The sequence below is a fragment of the Penaeus chinensis genome, chromosome 31, assembly GCF_019202785.1.
Source record: "Penaeus chinensis breed Huanghai No. 1 chromosome 31, ASM1920278v2, whole genome shotgun sequence".
In the NCBI taxonomy this organism is placed as follows: domain Eukaryota; kingdom Metazoa; phylum Arthropoda; class Malacostraca; order Decapoda; family Penaeidae; genus Penaeus; species Penaeus chinensis.
The window spans coordinates 32,180,861-32,198,360 of record NC_061849.1 but is presented as its reverse complement, the minus strand read 5'-3'; the positions used below and the strand labels follow the sequence as shown (position 1 = coordinate 32,198,360).

The following is a 17,500-nucleotide window of genomic DNA, read 5'->3' as shown; positions in this document are numbered from 1 at the left end:
TTACGAGTGATAGTCATATCATCAGAACTTGTCTTTTTTCACATACTGGTGGCTTACTTATGATGATGAAGTTCTGTGAACTTCTAATGTATTTTACTTAGCAGAGCATGTATGCAAATTCTGGAGATACAGTATCCTTAAGATCACTGCCACTTATCCATATGCATTATCAGAACAAAATTTTTAATGAAATCAACATAGAAAATGCAACTATACCATTTTCAAATACTGAATCATCTCCACCTTTTTAAAGTCAAAACACAAACAGAATGCATAAAGTAAACATGTTGCCCTTACATTTCTCATTAATATCATAGTAGCAATCATCCCTCTTTCATTATCATTAGCCAACAATATCAGCATTTCATATAAAATTTACATTATATACAGTGCCAATATAATCAAGTTATCCACAAATATGAAGAGTTTCCAGTAGTCTTATCACAATGAAACTAACAGCATATGCTTCTTTGTCATTATGTCATTAAAGGATACTACAGTCAATTTCTGATTCATAAATACAACTAAAAGTGACTAAGAGGTGAATTAGAAAAATCAAATTAGATACAGTTTTCATCCAAACAAAAAGATTAAACCAGTATAAAACCATTTTTTCCCCTTTTCATGTGTGCATGATTATTCAGAGTCTTAAAGTTGCATGGACTAAGCAAGCTACAAAATCATACTGTGTGACAAGTCAGAAATTAAAAAGACACTAATGGGAAGATGCAATACAATCAGGATACGTCTAAAAAGGAGAAAAGGAATATGACAAAAAAAAGGGGCAGCTATGATTTGCACAGAATCATCCAGAACCAGCAACACACAGAGCATTCCTAATAGCGGAGACTGAATAAAGACATTTGTATGCGGTAATTAGAACTAAATTCATGATCCATTGGCATTTCCCCGAAGTACCATAGATATTAAGCCCAACTGCTTAATACTATAAATACCACTGATTTACAAGGTCCCACCATTTCTTTAGTTAACTTCATTTGCATAGGAACTAATGTCTTGCGGTGATTTTCAATACAATGTACAGTATTTAAAGTTTTTAGGTAGAGTACTGAAGCCCAGAAGAATAATTACAATTTATAAAGCTATTAATTTAGTAATCTAGCAAAGGCTGTGCCAATGTTGCAAATGGTAAAAGAAGATTATTATGTATACCAGTTATTATTTCTGCTTTTTAAATATATAACATGTACTTAGAAGATACAAATTTCCGTTAGCTACTCTTAACCTATAACTTTCCTGTTATTAAAAATGGTTTTGAATATTTTGGAAATAAAAAAGCATCAGTAAATATATCCTGATGTTCATTTAAGACAACTCTTCATGAAAGCTGATAATACTGGCAAGAAGATAACCAAAAAAGAAACCACAATCAAAGTTTGGCTGACATACCGGTTATATGAAAGAGAGGTAGCTTGACAAACCACTATATCTTATTAAGATTTTCACATCATACTAAAAAGCTTGTAGGAACAATGAATAGTTTTGAGCTGCTTAAATGAACTGCTTTACAGGTAGCCTATAAGCCTTAGATAACCCCAAATGCAAAGTTTTAAAAATCTAGTTCTTTAGCTTACACATGAAAAAGTTCTTACACATTACATTTTAGTTCTGATAACATTATCAAACATTTATACCTAAATATTGACAAACCAATAACATTAATGCAAAAATTATATTTCTGGAAAACATTCAGACAATTATTACACAATCTTCTGCCTTCACTATCTTAATCATCATATCAAAAGTGAAAAGATTTTTTTTCCTTTCCAATAAATGTTGATGGAAAATGCTTAATATGTTACAAAAAAATTATTCTTTTACTACTAGTTCTGACCCTATCTCAATAGGATTATTATCAGCACCTGCTGTTTTAATAAATATAACATTTAACAGAACTAATATTAGTTATGCCATTGTCTTGTTTGAATTAATGTCTGGCATGAAACACTGATATCATCTTACAAAACTACAGACCCTAAATAATAAATATATACGGATTTCAGTAAGCTGCCTGACTAAAGCTGCTGTTCTAGTAAGAGCAATTACTTTACTAACCACATACAGGCAATCACTGCCTTCGCCCTTCCTTAGAAACCTTTAATTGATTTTAAACCAAACTAAGTGTAAACCAAATCCCTCTGATTGTCTAATGAAACAAAAGTGCCTTAACACTAACAGAACTCTATGCATCTACATTTATATTGGCTTTATATAGATGTAAATTTAGAAGAGTCTGCATAGGAAAATACGTGCCGTATGATGTGGTCTGGCTTATGTAAAGCAAAATTCCTTTTTGCTGGAGATCAAGCACTAACCTTGCATTTCTATTTTGTGCATCAAATATATGCTACTGATTAATAAATTCTTTTAGCTTCATTTGTTAAACATTTTTATCCTATAAAAGTCAGCACTTGAAGCATACCTTGCCCTGCAATTACTAAGTGAATTTTTGGCACAACTGAAGACCAAACAGGAAGTTTCTTAATAAATACGGGATATAAAGACACCTCTCATCAAATATAAATAAACAGAAATCATCATACAAGATAAGTTATGTGTTAAGAAATCAGAAATTTAAAATATAAATATATTTCTATTGAAAATGTTTCATGAGCACAAGTGCATGTCCATATCTATATATATACGTAAGACTGTGTGTGCATATTCACATAAATATCTATGTGCATGTGTAAATAATCATGAATATTTGTGGCTATGTGTATGTATGTGCATGTCTATGTGCTTATGTGTGCATATGCAGATATGTGTATATGGGCATGCATATTCATATTGTGAGTATGCAAGTGCATATGTGAAAACACATATGCATATACATGTTTACTTACATATGTGTGTACAAATTTGCATGTATACATATACTTGTATACAGGCAACACATCACAAACATATATGAATACATGTACATTCATATGCATACACACTTAAATAAATACACAATCACACATGCACACATACAGACACATAAATCAAGAAAAAAAATCATAACTCTTAATACCTTGAAAGTAATATCCTCATCCTAACAGAGATCAAAATCAATCATATTGTATATATCTGAAGTCTTTTGGAAAATACTAATAAAGGGAATACTTTTATCGTATGATCTTCTAACAATAATATTTCAAAGACGGACACAGCACAGACTGATGTACAAGAGCAATGAGACAAAGAAACTCTGAACAATCAAGAGCACAATACAGCTAAAGATCTGATCAAACAAAAAATATATATCAAATATTTCCAGTGACTTTTCCTAATGCAAAAATCCAGGAGACAGAAACAATGAATTAGAAAAGAAAATAGCAAAATTTTACTGATCAATCCAAGATCATTATCAGGCAGTAAAGCATGGGAAACAACTGAGTAAACCAGTCCTGGCAAATAAATGTCCACATTATGGTGAACGCTATAACGAAGACAGTGCAACAACTTCAGATACGTCAATGCTAGCTAACATATTACATATATTCCTAAAAGAAAATATAGGAAACAAAATGTAATGTGCAGTTTAGTGTTTCAAATTACTCACTTAAAAAAAATAATAATACATCATGAATAACCAAATATATGATAACAAATATGTAAAATTACTTTCTTTAATGTATAAACAATACAAGAAAAAATAATATGTTCTTCCATGACTATTTCTATATCCACAAAAGAGAGTTTTTATAAATTGCTAAATGAAATCACATCTAAATAATCTTTTGTACTGTTTTGTTGTTTACAAATCTATTCAGTGAGCCCAAACCATCAACACCGTTATTCAGAAAATTATTTTTCTTTAACATTCTGCATGATTTGGCAGGTTAGTAAAGTATACTTCTAAAATGCTGTAAAACTTCTTACTGAAATGAATAAATTTACATAGCTCAAGAAAACACATCAAAATGCAAATGACCTTTGTAATAGAACTAAATTTATAATGCATTTTAATTCATAATCAGAGACCAAACATAAATGCAATAAATTTTAAAAATCAAGTCTAAAGTAGATGTCTGACAATTTCTTACAAGGAACTGAAAGAAAATATACTACAACAACAGGAGTAACCTCTCTTTTGTGGTTTAAAACAGCTGAATAATAATCAACAGCGACAAATAACTTCCAATGCTACATATCCTAAGAAGGTCCATGATTCACTCTCACTGAAGTGTCTGCTTTCTAAAAAATCAAGGCTGAAATTATACAGAGAAGAAAAGATATTCTAACTGGACACTCGAATGAGTCGGAATCGTTCAATGTAGGGCTACTGTTCATCAATTCAACAACAAAATGGCCAGCTTTATCTTATACCATCTTCTTTGTTGCAATGTCACATGAAATAAAAAAATGTATACTTGAAGTATTTCATAAATCTCTACTTACTTATTTCTATCTATGTCCTGTAATGTAATAGCTGTTGACTTGGTAAATAGAACTTTCTGTAAGAAAATCTTTTAATTGAGATAGTACTGGCTTAAACATGAATCTTCAGTATCAATAAATGATAACTATACGAAGCTGAATGTAGACTAGATGTAGCATTTATTTAGTTCTGCTATATGTTTGTGTTTGTTTAATCAATCATCATGCAACTGGGATTACACATCAGACCTCACAGTTCACAGTTACAACCCAAATACAAGCATTTGACAGATATAGGTTTTGTTTTATATGTGTATGTATAGTCTGGCATGGTTCAGCTTCCACCTTGTGATTTCCTCTTCAATACTGCAGCAATTCATTTGAATGATCCAAGTTCATCATAATTATAAAGAAACAGATGTTTTCACTCTTGAGAAGTTAAAAAATATACCAACCACAATTTTACTATATAATACATTTTAATGTTAATATTTCTGAATGATTACTTTATCTCCAATTTTGCAACATTTAAAATGATCAGAGCTGTATTACTTTAAGGGTGAATATTTAATAAGAATATGTGACCCTCCTAAAGTCTTAGAACTAAACACAGCCAAACTACTTTCAAAATTAAGGAAATATTTAATATAGTATGCTTTGCAACCAGCCATCTTCTGTCACAAGAACAATGAAAATGGAATGATCAACTAAGGAAGCCAAATATGAAATGAATTTGTCTAATAAACATTAATTTCAGGGACGAAAAATGGCTGATCAAACACACCGATTGTATACTCCTCACAAACAACATTGGCACACTGTCTGACCTCTCCAACTTTGACGACAACTGATACTGAACACCGTTGAAGGCGACTAAAGCTAGTACTCTAATTGCATAAATATAATCTGTAAATAAGTGTAGGGGGGAAAAAATTAAGAGAAAAAATCTGCACTATTGACATGCAACACCACATTTACCAAAAGATATCTGAGGGCGCTTGAACAAAAGATAAAATACTACTACTCCATCAACAGCCTCGCACTGCAAAAAAATTAAATTAGTATGCAAATTAGTATGCTAATAAGTGCAAATGGTAAGACAAGACAAAGAGAGGTTCTAAAACTTTAAAACATGAATAGGCAAACATTTAGGGAAGGTTTAAATAATGAGGCTTTTAAATGTGGATAATGTGTCATTCATTATCAACAAAGAGATTACATGACATGACATAATCATCCACTTTCTCATTTAGCACAGCTTCAGACCAGTAAAGGCAACAACTTATCTATAGAATCCCAGGTACTAGCCATGACTGTTTACAATACAAATATATTTGATTATCATTACAAACTGATTTTCATCTAAACACAGTGCTTATACAACTGCACTATAACTACAATATGGTACTAAACTCTGAATCATGACATATGCTGTACATACCGTACTAGTTTTGGCACCAACATAAGTGCTTGCCATGAACTAACTTATCAGAGGGGTTGTTTGATAAAGTGGTTCAGCAGTTTCTGAGGAAGTTTGAATAAGTCTCATTTTCCTCCAACTCTCTGACATTTAACGAGTCATATGAAAACTTCCTTGTACTAGTGAACTACCCTATGTGGCAAGTACTATAATAAAAGGTTAGATGATGAGTGACAAAGGAATAGCCAATGTACCACAAAGTTGCATCTCTTGTCTTGCTTGCTCTTGCTTGTCTTACCATAGAGCACAGAGTTAGGGTGGGCCAAACCTATCGCACAAGTGAACAGGCACTCCATTTATGTACCGGCACCTACGATCACCCAGCAAGGCTGCAAAATAACAACCAAAGAGAGGTCAGACACTGCATCCATCAGTCAGTCCTCAGTCAAATGTGCCGACATCCAGTCAATTCACTTCAAACTACAAGAGAAAATTCAAAGATCCCATGCCAAAAATCCTTGAGTATTCCTCGCAATGAACACTTTACCATGGGAATAGGAATCATGATGCAAGAGCAGTTGCTGGTGCCATGGTTTGGGCTTCTTGCTTACAACCATTCTTGCAGCTACTTTCCCATAAGAACTAAGCATAATGTAATTCATTTAGCATAGTTACAGTGCAGATGTCTTAAAAGGTACTGAGTCTATTTGTTATTCATTTTCACTGTAAGGAATCCTCAAGGTGTTTCTCTATGTGTGAAAATCTACTATAACCCTTGATTCTGTTTGCAAAGCCAATATCTAAAATTTAGGCTTTATATGTCACTATGAATTACCTCAAACACACAGGCAACCGTTTTATATTTTCAAGATACTGCAGAAAACAGGTGCATCAGCTGTGAGTATACATAATCAACACATATTGTAGAAAAATTAATATCTTATGCAAGAAACTAGCAAATGTTGGACTTACTGTTGCATAGCAGTAATTAACATGTAATAAGATTTTAAAGAAGACTCATGGGTATAAAAGCAATATTGGCCTTGAAATGAATAGTAAACTTGAACATTCATATGTACAGAACTACATCCATTAGCCTTTTGAGCAGTGATGAAACAGTACAGGTGCAACAACTAACACAATGATAAAAACATGACCCATCAGTCATAGAAGTGGTATTATTCATGGTTTATCATTCAAATAGTATGATTGATTTCTTGGTCCATTTATGAAGCTTTTTCCTGCCTTACTGCTTTGTTTCATCTTCATTTTAAAAACATTATACCTGTCCTCTTAAATTTACTCTATGAAGTCTAAAAGACTTAACTTCAGGCATAAATTGTTGTACAAACATCAACTGGGGATATAAATATATCAAGTATTATATCAAGTAGTAGCTCTCAAACTCAACATTAGTCTTTTTACAAGTGAAAGAAATGATGAGTACTTTCTTCAAATATTGTTTACAAATAATATATCCACTTTCCAAACAATAAGGAATTTCTTTCCCATGAACTTTCTTATTACCCACATCCATCAAAGATGAAATCATCTACTGCTCAAATAGACAAAATGCTCAAAAACAATCAGAAGCTTGTCAGCTCCCACTCTTTGCTTTAAATCCATTCATTGTATGAAATGCATATATCAATAGCATGGTAATTTCTTCTAACACAACAGTACCTAAGATGCTGATGAAGATGACTACTTACTTATATGAGCCCTTAATGACCTTGGAATTGATCTCTATAATTAGTCATAAGACTGGATGGAGAAAATTGGCTAATCATCAACAACTTATGCTCACATTTTATGACCCTAAAAAAACTGAGGCATTTTGTGTGTAACTCAACATGCCTTTTGTTATTCCATATATACAATCTGAACTTTGCAATGCTGTTTTGGCACTTAGGGGATGTTTCAGTCTATGATTAGAATCAAGAAAAAATACTTGTAAATTATACATAATAGAAAAGAAATCTGCATAAGCAGTCTCATTTAGCAATGATCACATTATGAGTTTGCTTTTTATTGTTTTGGTTTTAATTCTTTTGCTTCTGGACTATCTGCTTATTTAGCAACTGCAAAATAATTTTCTGGTAATGATGAACCTAAATCATACCTGTTAAACCATCTCTTCAGATTTTACAAAAGTATGTTTCTCTTACATTTGGTGTCTGGAACCAAGTCTTCATGCTTATATTACCTTGGGATTTAGATGTCCTTAGTGACATGCTTTCATTATATTCAATAACAGATGTCACAAATCCTATGTAAATGAAATATTGACATAAATGACAATTTAACAAAATAATGCAACATAACCGTCACACTGCTATTAGCTGAGAAAACAATATTATTCATACTAAAAAAATAATAATAATAAATAAATAAATAACAATACAAAATGTTACAAAGTGATAAAAAATTATGACTGTGATAAAAACGTGAAGCTGCACTGACGAATCTCAATATAAAGCGTAGTCTTACCAAATTACCTATCTTTAAACATACTGGTGGCATCATATTCCTTCAAAACCATATGAAGATATTACCCATCACCATAAAATAAAACTCATCTTCTCGCACCTACTCCACCTTTGTAATGTGACGTCGTTGTGCATGTGGGGCTATAAGTTTCCTATACTAAATTAAAGCTTAAAAATTCATAGGTAACAATCTTCCATTGAGCTTCATTTGACATACAGCATTCCTACTTCCTAATTCCTTGGATCCAAATTCAGATAAGTTTAACAGGAAACAGTAGAACAGCAACCAACATCAAAACTGCTAAAAAGAGAGTCTTGCACGACTTACAATATATTGCTCGTGAACACCAATATGATATGATAATTCAGACGCTAACTTATCTGAGAGTAAATAATAACTCTCTAACACCACACAATACTTGACGGGGTTTAAATTTCCTGAATAATGCACCAAATGGAAAATGTAAGATTAATATATCCTTAAATCTATGGTTATGCAAGTAAGCAAAAAGAAAACCTTTTGTGCAGGTGTTTCCAAACGATGGTAAGGTGTCGATAGAAAGTCTTTTTAAGTGTTAAGTGAGCAAAGGAAGGGACTGTGACATATTAATAGACAGTAACAACACATATTCTGAGATACTCCTGTAACAAATTTATGATCTATAAAAAGAAAGGAAAATATCATACTAAAAACTATTCCATTCTCCAGTATCACTTTGAGCAGCTAGACCCAGTGTAGAAAGGTTTTCCCTACTCTCATGGAGATGTCCCCCCCGCACCTCAAATTCTATAGCTACACGGTGTCTCGCATCGGTGGCCTGGCCTCCCTCTGGCTTGCCCATAGGAATATCTCTAACAATAGGTGTTGGGGGAGTTAGAGGAGGGCTTGGACTTCTAGACAAGGAGGGAGGTCTCATAAAGGGTCTGGGGGGAGGAGGTGGAGGAGGAGGAGAGGGCGTTGACAGCTCTCTCCTTAAGCGTGTGGGGGTTTTAGGTTTCGTAGCAGCTGGCTTATCTTTTACTCCTGAGGTCCCAGGCTCCATCTCCAGTTCTTCTACTGACTGTACATCCTCCAACAATTCCAGATTGTCCTCAGGTTCCTGTAATGTGTGGTTTTCCTCAGAGGCTGATTCTGATTCTGATACTTCATGGATACCCTCAAATTTCACTGGAATGTTATCATATATTCCCTCACTACTTAAGTTTACTCGTTGATTGATTTCCATATAATAAGTTTCTATGTGACTTAGTTCTGTATGAGGATTCTCTAAAAAGGCAGAACTGGGAGGTGAAGGGAACTCATCACTCTCATCCCCTGGAACAAATTCTGGTAAATCTCTGAGAAAAAATTTTGCTGCATATTCTTGAACTGGTTCTTGCTCTTCTGCATTCAAACTCACTCTTCTGTCACTCTGATTGTCATCACTGGTTGAATTTGAATAATCAGATGGCAATTCCCCTTGCTGCTCTTCTGAGGGAATAGAAGGCTGCTTTTCTTCTGTGGGAGTTGAAATTTTGCTATCTGTATGTTCTGGTTCAGGCTCTGGCTCTGGTATACCAATGTGGTCTTGCTCGTGCTCCTGCTCTGAAGTTGTACTCCGTTCACTTATGCGAGATAATGTTCGTGAAGGGAAAGCATATCCCATGTCTATCTGCCTTGCAAATGGCTGATAATATTCTGGTTCCTGGTAATCATCATGGTATTCGTCAGGTTCTGAAACTAGATCAGGGGACTGAGGAGACTGGTCGCTCATCTGAGCATGATCATCATCTTCATCATCATCATCATAGTAGTTCTCATCAAGGTCTTCTTCTGATCCTCCAACTGCTCCCATAGCTTCATCTATACTTGGTCTGTCCACAAGTTTGCCCTTTTCTCGTTCAACATGCTCTTCTATTTCAACTTCACCTTCTGTTCCTTCTGATTGGATACTTTCTTCCTTGTGCATTACTTTCTCTGCTGTAAATACATCTTCATCATCATCCTCGTCGTCATCATCATCATCATCATCATCATCATCATCATCATCATCATCATCGTCATCCTCATCATCTTCATCATCGTCGTCCTCATCTTCATCCTCTTTATCCTCATCTTCTTCCATTACAATTTCAGCAACTGCTGGACGTTCAGCATGTCCTTCAACAATTTCTACCACACGAGCACCAGATATTGATGTAAAAGGCTCAGGCACTTCATCAGGTGGGATAAGTGCTTCTGTCAGTTCATCCATATTAATCAGGGAATCATCAAGGATAATACCATCATAAAAGCTTGGCTTTCGTTCAGGATCTGATATAGTTGGACTCTTCTCAGATACTGATGGAAGTGTTGATGAAGATGTGTCTGGCTCTAGGGATTCGGACTCTCGCTCAGGTTCAAATTCGAACACTGGAGTATCAAAAAATGGTGATCTCTGGCCAGGTTCAATGGATATTGATGTTCTTCTTCCAATATCAGATAGAGACGGTCTTCTCTCTGACGAAACAGAACCTCTTCTATCTGAGGACACTGAACTTCGACGGTCTGAACACACTGAGCTTCGTCTTTCTGAAGATGAAGATGACTTCCGCTCTCTTATTTCCCGTTCTGCATCATATGGGGATCTTCGGCCCATGTCATGAACAGATGACCTTCTCTCTCTATCTAAAAATGGAGAACGACGTTCAGAGTCATGTAATGATGACCTGCGTTCTCTGTCTGGTAGAGGAGAAATACATCCATAATCCTGAATTGATGGTCTACGTTCTCCTGTTGGATATGGGGACTTTCGTCCAATGTCGTGTGCAGACATTCTTCGTTCTCCAGTAACAGAAGATCTCCTATCTAGTATTGATTCATCTATTTCTTCTATGCTCATCTGGCTGTCTTTAGACCCCAACTTATTTAATCTTTCATCAGGCAAACGGAATCTTTCAATGACAGTTCTTTCTGAGGCATCACTTTCATCAATCTTCCTTTCTCGTGAAGTGTCAGTTAGGTCCATTTCTCCGCTGGAAGGAGATTCTTCCTTTACTTCTGGTGGAGGAGGTAAAATTTCAAAATCAAAGATACAAGGTTCACATCCTGGTTTTTCTTCAATGACGACAATAATCTGATCTTCATGTTCTGACTCTAATTCTAACTCTTGTAGCTCTTCTTGCTCATCTTCTTCCTCATCGCTGCTTCCTCTCACGCGTGTTATGAGGTCCATGTCTGGGGGTGGTGGTAAAAACTGTACCTGTTCTTGAGAAGGGGTCAGATCATCATCTTCTTCCTCTTCCTCCCTCACTTGCTCAGGAGGATGTGATATTGTGTGAGGAATTTCTAAAGGTGAGCAAATATCACTGTCTGTATTTCCTCCAGAATCACTTCCCCGTCCAGCTCCATACATGTGGTACACTGACTTTTTATGAAGAGTGGAAAAATCCATGGATCTTGGTCTCTGTTGAGAAGAGTAGGAAGTGATACTTGGAGGGCTGGTTGAAGTACTTCGCCTGTGCTGAAGGAACTTACCGTGCTGAAGGTCCATTGGTCTTGGAGTTGTTGATGACCGAGTGTGGGAGGAAAGAGATGATCCACCATCGCTTTCACAAGAACTCATCTTGTGCAAGCTTTCTTGTGAAGATCCATAATCTACATAGTGTCCCATCTCTTTTGCTGCCCGTAAGCTAGCAGATAATCGTGGAGTAACAGTTAGTGTGCTCAAGCTTGTTGAGGCATCACCTAGATCACGAAGGCTCTCATGTGAATCCCTCCCTACTCTGGAACGGCTACTGGAGTGTGATCTAAGGCTGATACTCTCTGGTAGGCTTTCCTGACGTTCTAAACCACTATGACGGGGATGGGTCATCTGTCCAAACACAGATGCGCTATCTGTGATGGTGATAGTTCCCAAGTGCCTTGTTGTTAGCATGTAACCTTTCTCACTGGTAATTTCACATACACTGTTCTCATGGAACTCTGGGCTTCCAGGGCTTGCAAGATCTTCCTCGTCAGTCTGGGATGGACGCGAGTCGAGAGGTAATTCCAGAGTTATTCTGGAACTAGCTCGACTACCAGCTAAACTTCGAGATAAGTTCCCAGTCTGACTGCTGCTACGTGTTCTTGGAAGACTACCAGTGTAGCCATTAGTGTGGGTTTTGGGTGTATTACTACCATGGCTACGAGGCAGACTGCCCGTGTAGCTACTTGCCCGCCCCCTGCCATCATCCCCTTTAACCCCAGACCAATCTATCCCCTCCCCAAGGTCATCTTCATTATTTATCAGTAATTTGGACCCAGACCTGCTTGGACATCTGAGGCTAGATTGTGATCCTGACCACTTCCCTCCCTCCCTTTCAATGAGTTCATAGGAATCATGTGATAAATTATCCCCACTATCATCACCTTGCTCTTGATAGAGCCGGTTATCTATATAGCTATAATCTTTTATTGATCCCTCCATGAGAGCAGGGTTAGAGTTGAGTTGTTGGCGTGAGGACATAGTAGAGTTAGTGTCGATTGAGGGCGCCCTTTGGTAGTGGCGATGCTGACCTGGATGGTGGGAGTACTCGGGGTCATGACCTCGCTGTGGACTAGAGGTCACTGAGGTCTCCGGTGAGAGGGTGTCCTGCCTTGATGGTGTCACACTGGGAGTCTCCAGGTCACGTGTGTCGAAGTCATGGAGGTCGGCAGTCTCAGTCTGGGTAGGTGACCCCGGCGACTGTGGGTCACCTGTAGAAGCCAGGGTCATGGAGCCACACGATAAAGATACAGGTGTGCCAACTGTAAAATATGAGTTAGTTAGTATGAAACCAAACACCTACAATGTGCTGTATAGTTCTTCCTAGTTCCTCATGCAAAACACCCTATAGAGATGTTAATAAGAATGAAGAAAGCAGATATTTATATGTTAACACACAATGAGAAATAGTAATTTAAATAAAACAGCTGATTTTGCTTTTCAATGTATTTATCAAATGCAATGTTAAGGACAAACAGCAACTTCAGAGGTAGTGTCAAGTCTGAATTCCTACGTTTCACTAGCTGTCAAACAAGCTTTTGTGATAATTTTTTGTAAGTATTGGCCAGTCAAATACATAATAAAATATAGGTCAACTAATATATTTTATGATTCACTACCCAAAAAATGTATATTTGTTTATAAAGGCTTCTTATTTCAATAAGACTATATGTCTTCTCTTACTGAAAAAAGTTGAAGTGCTTTCAACATAAGGTCAATATAACTGGCAGTTATGCTAGAGAGCTGAACAGAAATTCAATGAAAAGAAATATTGACAGTTTTTATTTGGAACAAATCACAATGAAAATGTATATTGATTTTGACAACTCTCTCAATGACGAGGAAATATATTAACCACTTGGATCCGGGGAATGACTATCACTTCATGAAAAATTTGGCTGAGGGCCAGGGTAACAGGAATAAGCCATAATGAAAAATTTGACTGAAAGTCGGATGATAAAATTGACCTGTCATGAGTGAACAAAGCTTTTGGATATAGCTTAGACTCGATGGCCATTTAGGGAAGGAGTTCAAAGATTATTTCCCATTGGTAAATAGGGGGTAATGTACCATCTGTGTGCCATTTACAGAACATAAACTATTACAAAAATATGAAAAAATTATACAAATAGCAAATTGTTAATTATTGTTATAGACTACCTAGAGATGTGATATGGAGTCTGTGCAAGGAAAACAGTGTATTACCATCTTGATACAGCAAATATGACAAATATGAACCTTAGCAGAGGGCAAAAAGTGAAAAACACTTGTGCAGAAAAATAGATTATAACATTGAAAAGAGGAGGCAAGGGGTCTTGACACTGTTCATGAGTGTTCGTGGGGGCCAGGCCTATGAGCCACACACCTGGGAGAGTCACCACTTAAGTAAGCCTAATGCCCGTATTTTGGGCCATGTGTGGGTAGGAGGCACCCGGATCCAAAGGGTTAAAACAGGAGAATCACTTCCCTAAGTCTCTTGATATAAAGAAATTAATTTTGGAACAGCTTTAGTGACAATATCAAATCTAGGGCTTACACAGAACTGTGAAAGAGAATTATGATATATGGAAAGCCATTCAAGTTCAGAATATCGTGTAAACAGCAAAAATACACCTTAACCCTTAAAGGATATATACTGCACATATTTTCCCTTCCAAAAAATAAGGGTAGGAGATGCTGATGTATTATCATATACTTTTATAGCCAAAATATCAAAGAACTCTTCCTCTTAGGGACTTGCTTTTTGAAAATATGAATCTGACTCCACAAAGGGTTAAGGTAAATAAATTAACCCACTGTTACCAGGGATGGCATGTACATATATCACATGTCCACCGTGATTTTAGTTTATCACTTGTTTACATACAGATGGCTCCATAAGAGCTTAGTCATCAAGAAGTTAATTAGTAGTCCTACTTGTCACCTGTTTTCTCTCCTTTTCTATATATATCGCTATTGCTATCTTAATGGCATTATAATAATCATACTGTAAATAATAATATCAACAGTATGATTACCCAAAATTTCAAAGGATGAGAAAATGAGGGCATAACTGACTCCTTAGTAATTGAGCACTTGTGGATCCACCTCTGTGTAAATAAAATTCACAAAATAAAACTACAGTGGACAGCATATGCACCCAGGGGCAATAGCTTAACAGATAGTGAAAAGATCTGGAAACATTCAAGCAACATTTATAAATCTGAAAAAGTTTTAATAGCTGTTACCTTAATTTACAAATCACAAAATATTTATTATAAAGAAAAATACATGCCAGCACACACAAATGCATGTATGCACATTAATTTAAATATATCATATTTATCTAAATATGCCCAAGTATTCCACAGAGTTTATGTTTAAAGAAAGTGACAAAGTAGAAGATTATGGAATGATATCAATGCCCGGGCACACCTGGCCCATTTAAATTTCAAACAAAAGCTTAGTTGCTTTAAACAAAGACAGAACCAAGAAAAAGTGTAAACCTAGCAATCTCTTCCACTGTATATTAGCATTGTAAGGGGTGTGAAATTCACTGAAGTGCCATGGCAGCTACAATATCCAATTACATCACAATGGCTAAAATAGTGAGATGATGAATCTTACAACTGTCTGTGTCACTTTCTAGACGGGAATGACAAGATGGACAGATTCCACTTTTCCTCAACTGTCAGAAAGGTGAAGTACTTGAGGTCGTATGTGTATATAAAAGGAGAGAGTGGATGCAAAAGAGGACAAGAAGGAAAAGGAAGTGGAAGAATTGGATATAGAGGGAGAGTTAGAGGTAGAGGAAGAGGAGGAAGAAAAACATAAAGAAGAAGTGGATGAAAAGGGAGGAAGTGATAGAAGAGGAAGAGGAGGGGAAAGGGGAGGAAAAGGAGGGAGATGGGGAGAGGAAGGAGGGGTACAGGTAGAGGAAGAGTAATTGGAAGTAGAGGAAAAAGAATTAGAAACAGAGGAATAGAAAGAGGAAAGAGAATTTTAAAGACAATGAAGAGGAAGGATAAAGGAAGACAAAGTGGAGAAAAAGGAAAAGTAGGAAGTGAAGGAAGAGGAAGTCAAAAAAGAAGAGGAGGAAGAGGAGGAGGAAAAGGAAAAGGAGGGAGATGGGGAGGGGGAGGAAGAAGTGGAGGTTGAGGAAGAGGAATTGGAAGTAGAAGAAAAGGAGTTGGAAGTAGAGGAATAGGAAGAGGGATGAAAATTTAAAGACAATGAAGAGGAAGTCAAGAAAGAAGAGGGGGGAAAAGGAGGAGGAAAATGAAGATGATCTAAAGAATCAGGAGAATGGAGGGGAGAAGTATCAGAAGTAAGAAGAGGAGGATGTTGGTGAGAAAAAAGAAGAATGGGGAAAAACAGGTTGAAAGAAAAAGTGAAAGACTTGGGAGAGTTATCACAGATATCCTAGCTAAATAAACCTACAGTTCACGGACTTACCACATTGATTGTCTCCAAGTGGAAGAAGAGGCTGCGCAGAGATACTCATACCTACGTTGCTTACGCTCGTATGTACTGAGGGAGAGTGTCGAAATGACTGAGACCTGTAAAGTAAAAGACAAAATAATTTGCTGTACTTACATATCTAATACTTGAGCAAAGCATACAAAAGAGAAAATAATATGTAGTAAAATATATCTTTAAAACATAGCTGAAAATGCAATAATGCATTTATAAAAAAGAACAAAAACATATAAAAGAAAATCATATATATACACGGTCATTTACATGAGAATGCAAAGCACACACTCACATATACAAATGAAATAAAGATGTTGAAGACAAGATCATTACCTTTGAAATGGTGCTCTCTTTACGTAATTATCTCTGACAAACTCCTGAACCTGTTTTTGAGTTCTGCCGCTGTATCTGGTGAGGGGAAAAAAATAAAGAAAAAAATCAACAAGACTTAACCAATATTAATTATAAAAAAAAAAAATAATCTCCCTTACACACAACAGTAATCATTTCTTAAAAACATGATTTTTTCCTTCTTTTTCCAACGTCAACCAACTAACCTAAAAGAAGATCCTCGTGAAAGCACCCTGGTTTTTTGGCGCGGCACTTTCTTAACTTGTGAACATCGGAAGAATCCGTGGTGCTCCACACACTTCTTCCAGAAATTCTTGCACTCGTTACGTCCATCAAAGAAAAATTCCACAATGTCCTTGTAATAGCCCTGTAATCATTTTGATGCATTAAATCGTTCCTTATGATCATAAGATAAAAATAAATGACAGTATTGCTTAAAGTGAAAAAAAGTTTTAAAAGATCCTTTTTCTAACAATGATGAGGTAATAAAAAAAGAATTTTGTGAATTAAACTAATTCAAAAAACATTTTACAACTTTAACTTGCTTACATACTATTGATATTTAGTGATAGTAAAGAGTTATTAATGCCAATGTCAACTTCCAGAAGAATATAATATTAGTATTGTTCCTTTATCATTTATAAAGTTAGCATAGGCCCAAACAACCTTTAGTAATAAATAGTTAAAGTGAATGCAAAATTCAATAAAGGAGAGAGGTGCACAGATTTATCTCAATGTCTTCCTTACAAGCAAAAGAGATTTGACCAATATATATTACAACCTTAATCAAAAGTTTTCCTAAATCTAAAATTAACTATTTCTCAGCTATTTTCAGACCTATTTTTATCCTCTATGGCAGATATACTATGCAGGCATCTAATGATAGCCTAATCCCTAATCTATAAGCACAATGC

At 35.8% G+C, this 17,500-nt stretch overlaps 1 protein-coding gene across 1 annotated transcript in view; it reads right to left on the bottom strand.

The window, feature by feature from the left end:
* Positions 1-17,500, bottom strand: part of LOC125042141 (FERM, ARHGEF and pleckstrin domain-containing protein 1-like) — a 46,929-nt gene that overhangs the window by 16,361 nt on the left and 13,068 nt on the right. The window contains exons 8-11 of the mRNA XM_047637606.1: positions 16,793-16,953; positions 16,569-16,643; positions 16,215-16,318; positions 12,812-12,991 (exon numbers count right to left, since the gene is read on the bottom strand). Of these exons, the coding sequence (XP_047493562.1) occupies positions 12,812-12,991; positions 16,215-16,318; positions 16,569-16,643; positions 16,793-16,953 (520 nt within the window). The remainder of the gene's footprint in view (positions 1-12,811; positions 12,992-16,214; positions 16,319-16,568; positions 16,644-16,792; positions 16,954-17,500) is intronic.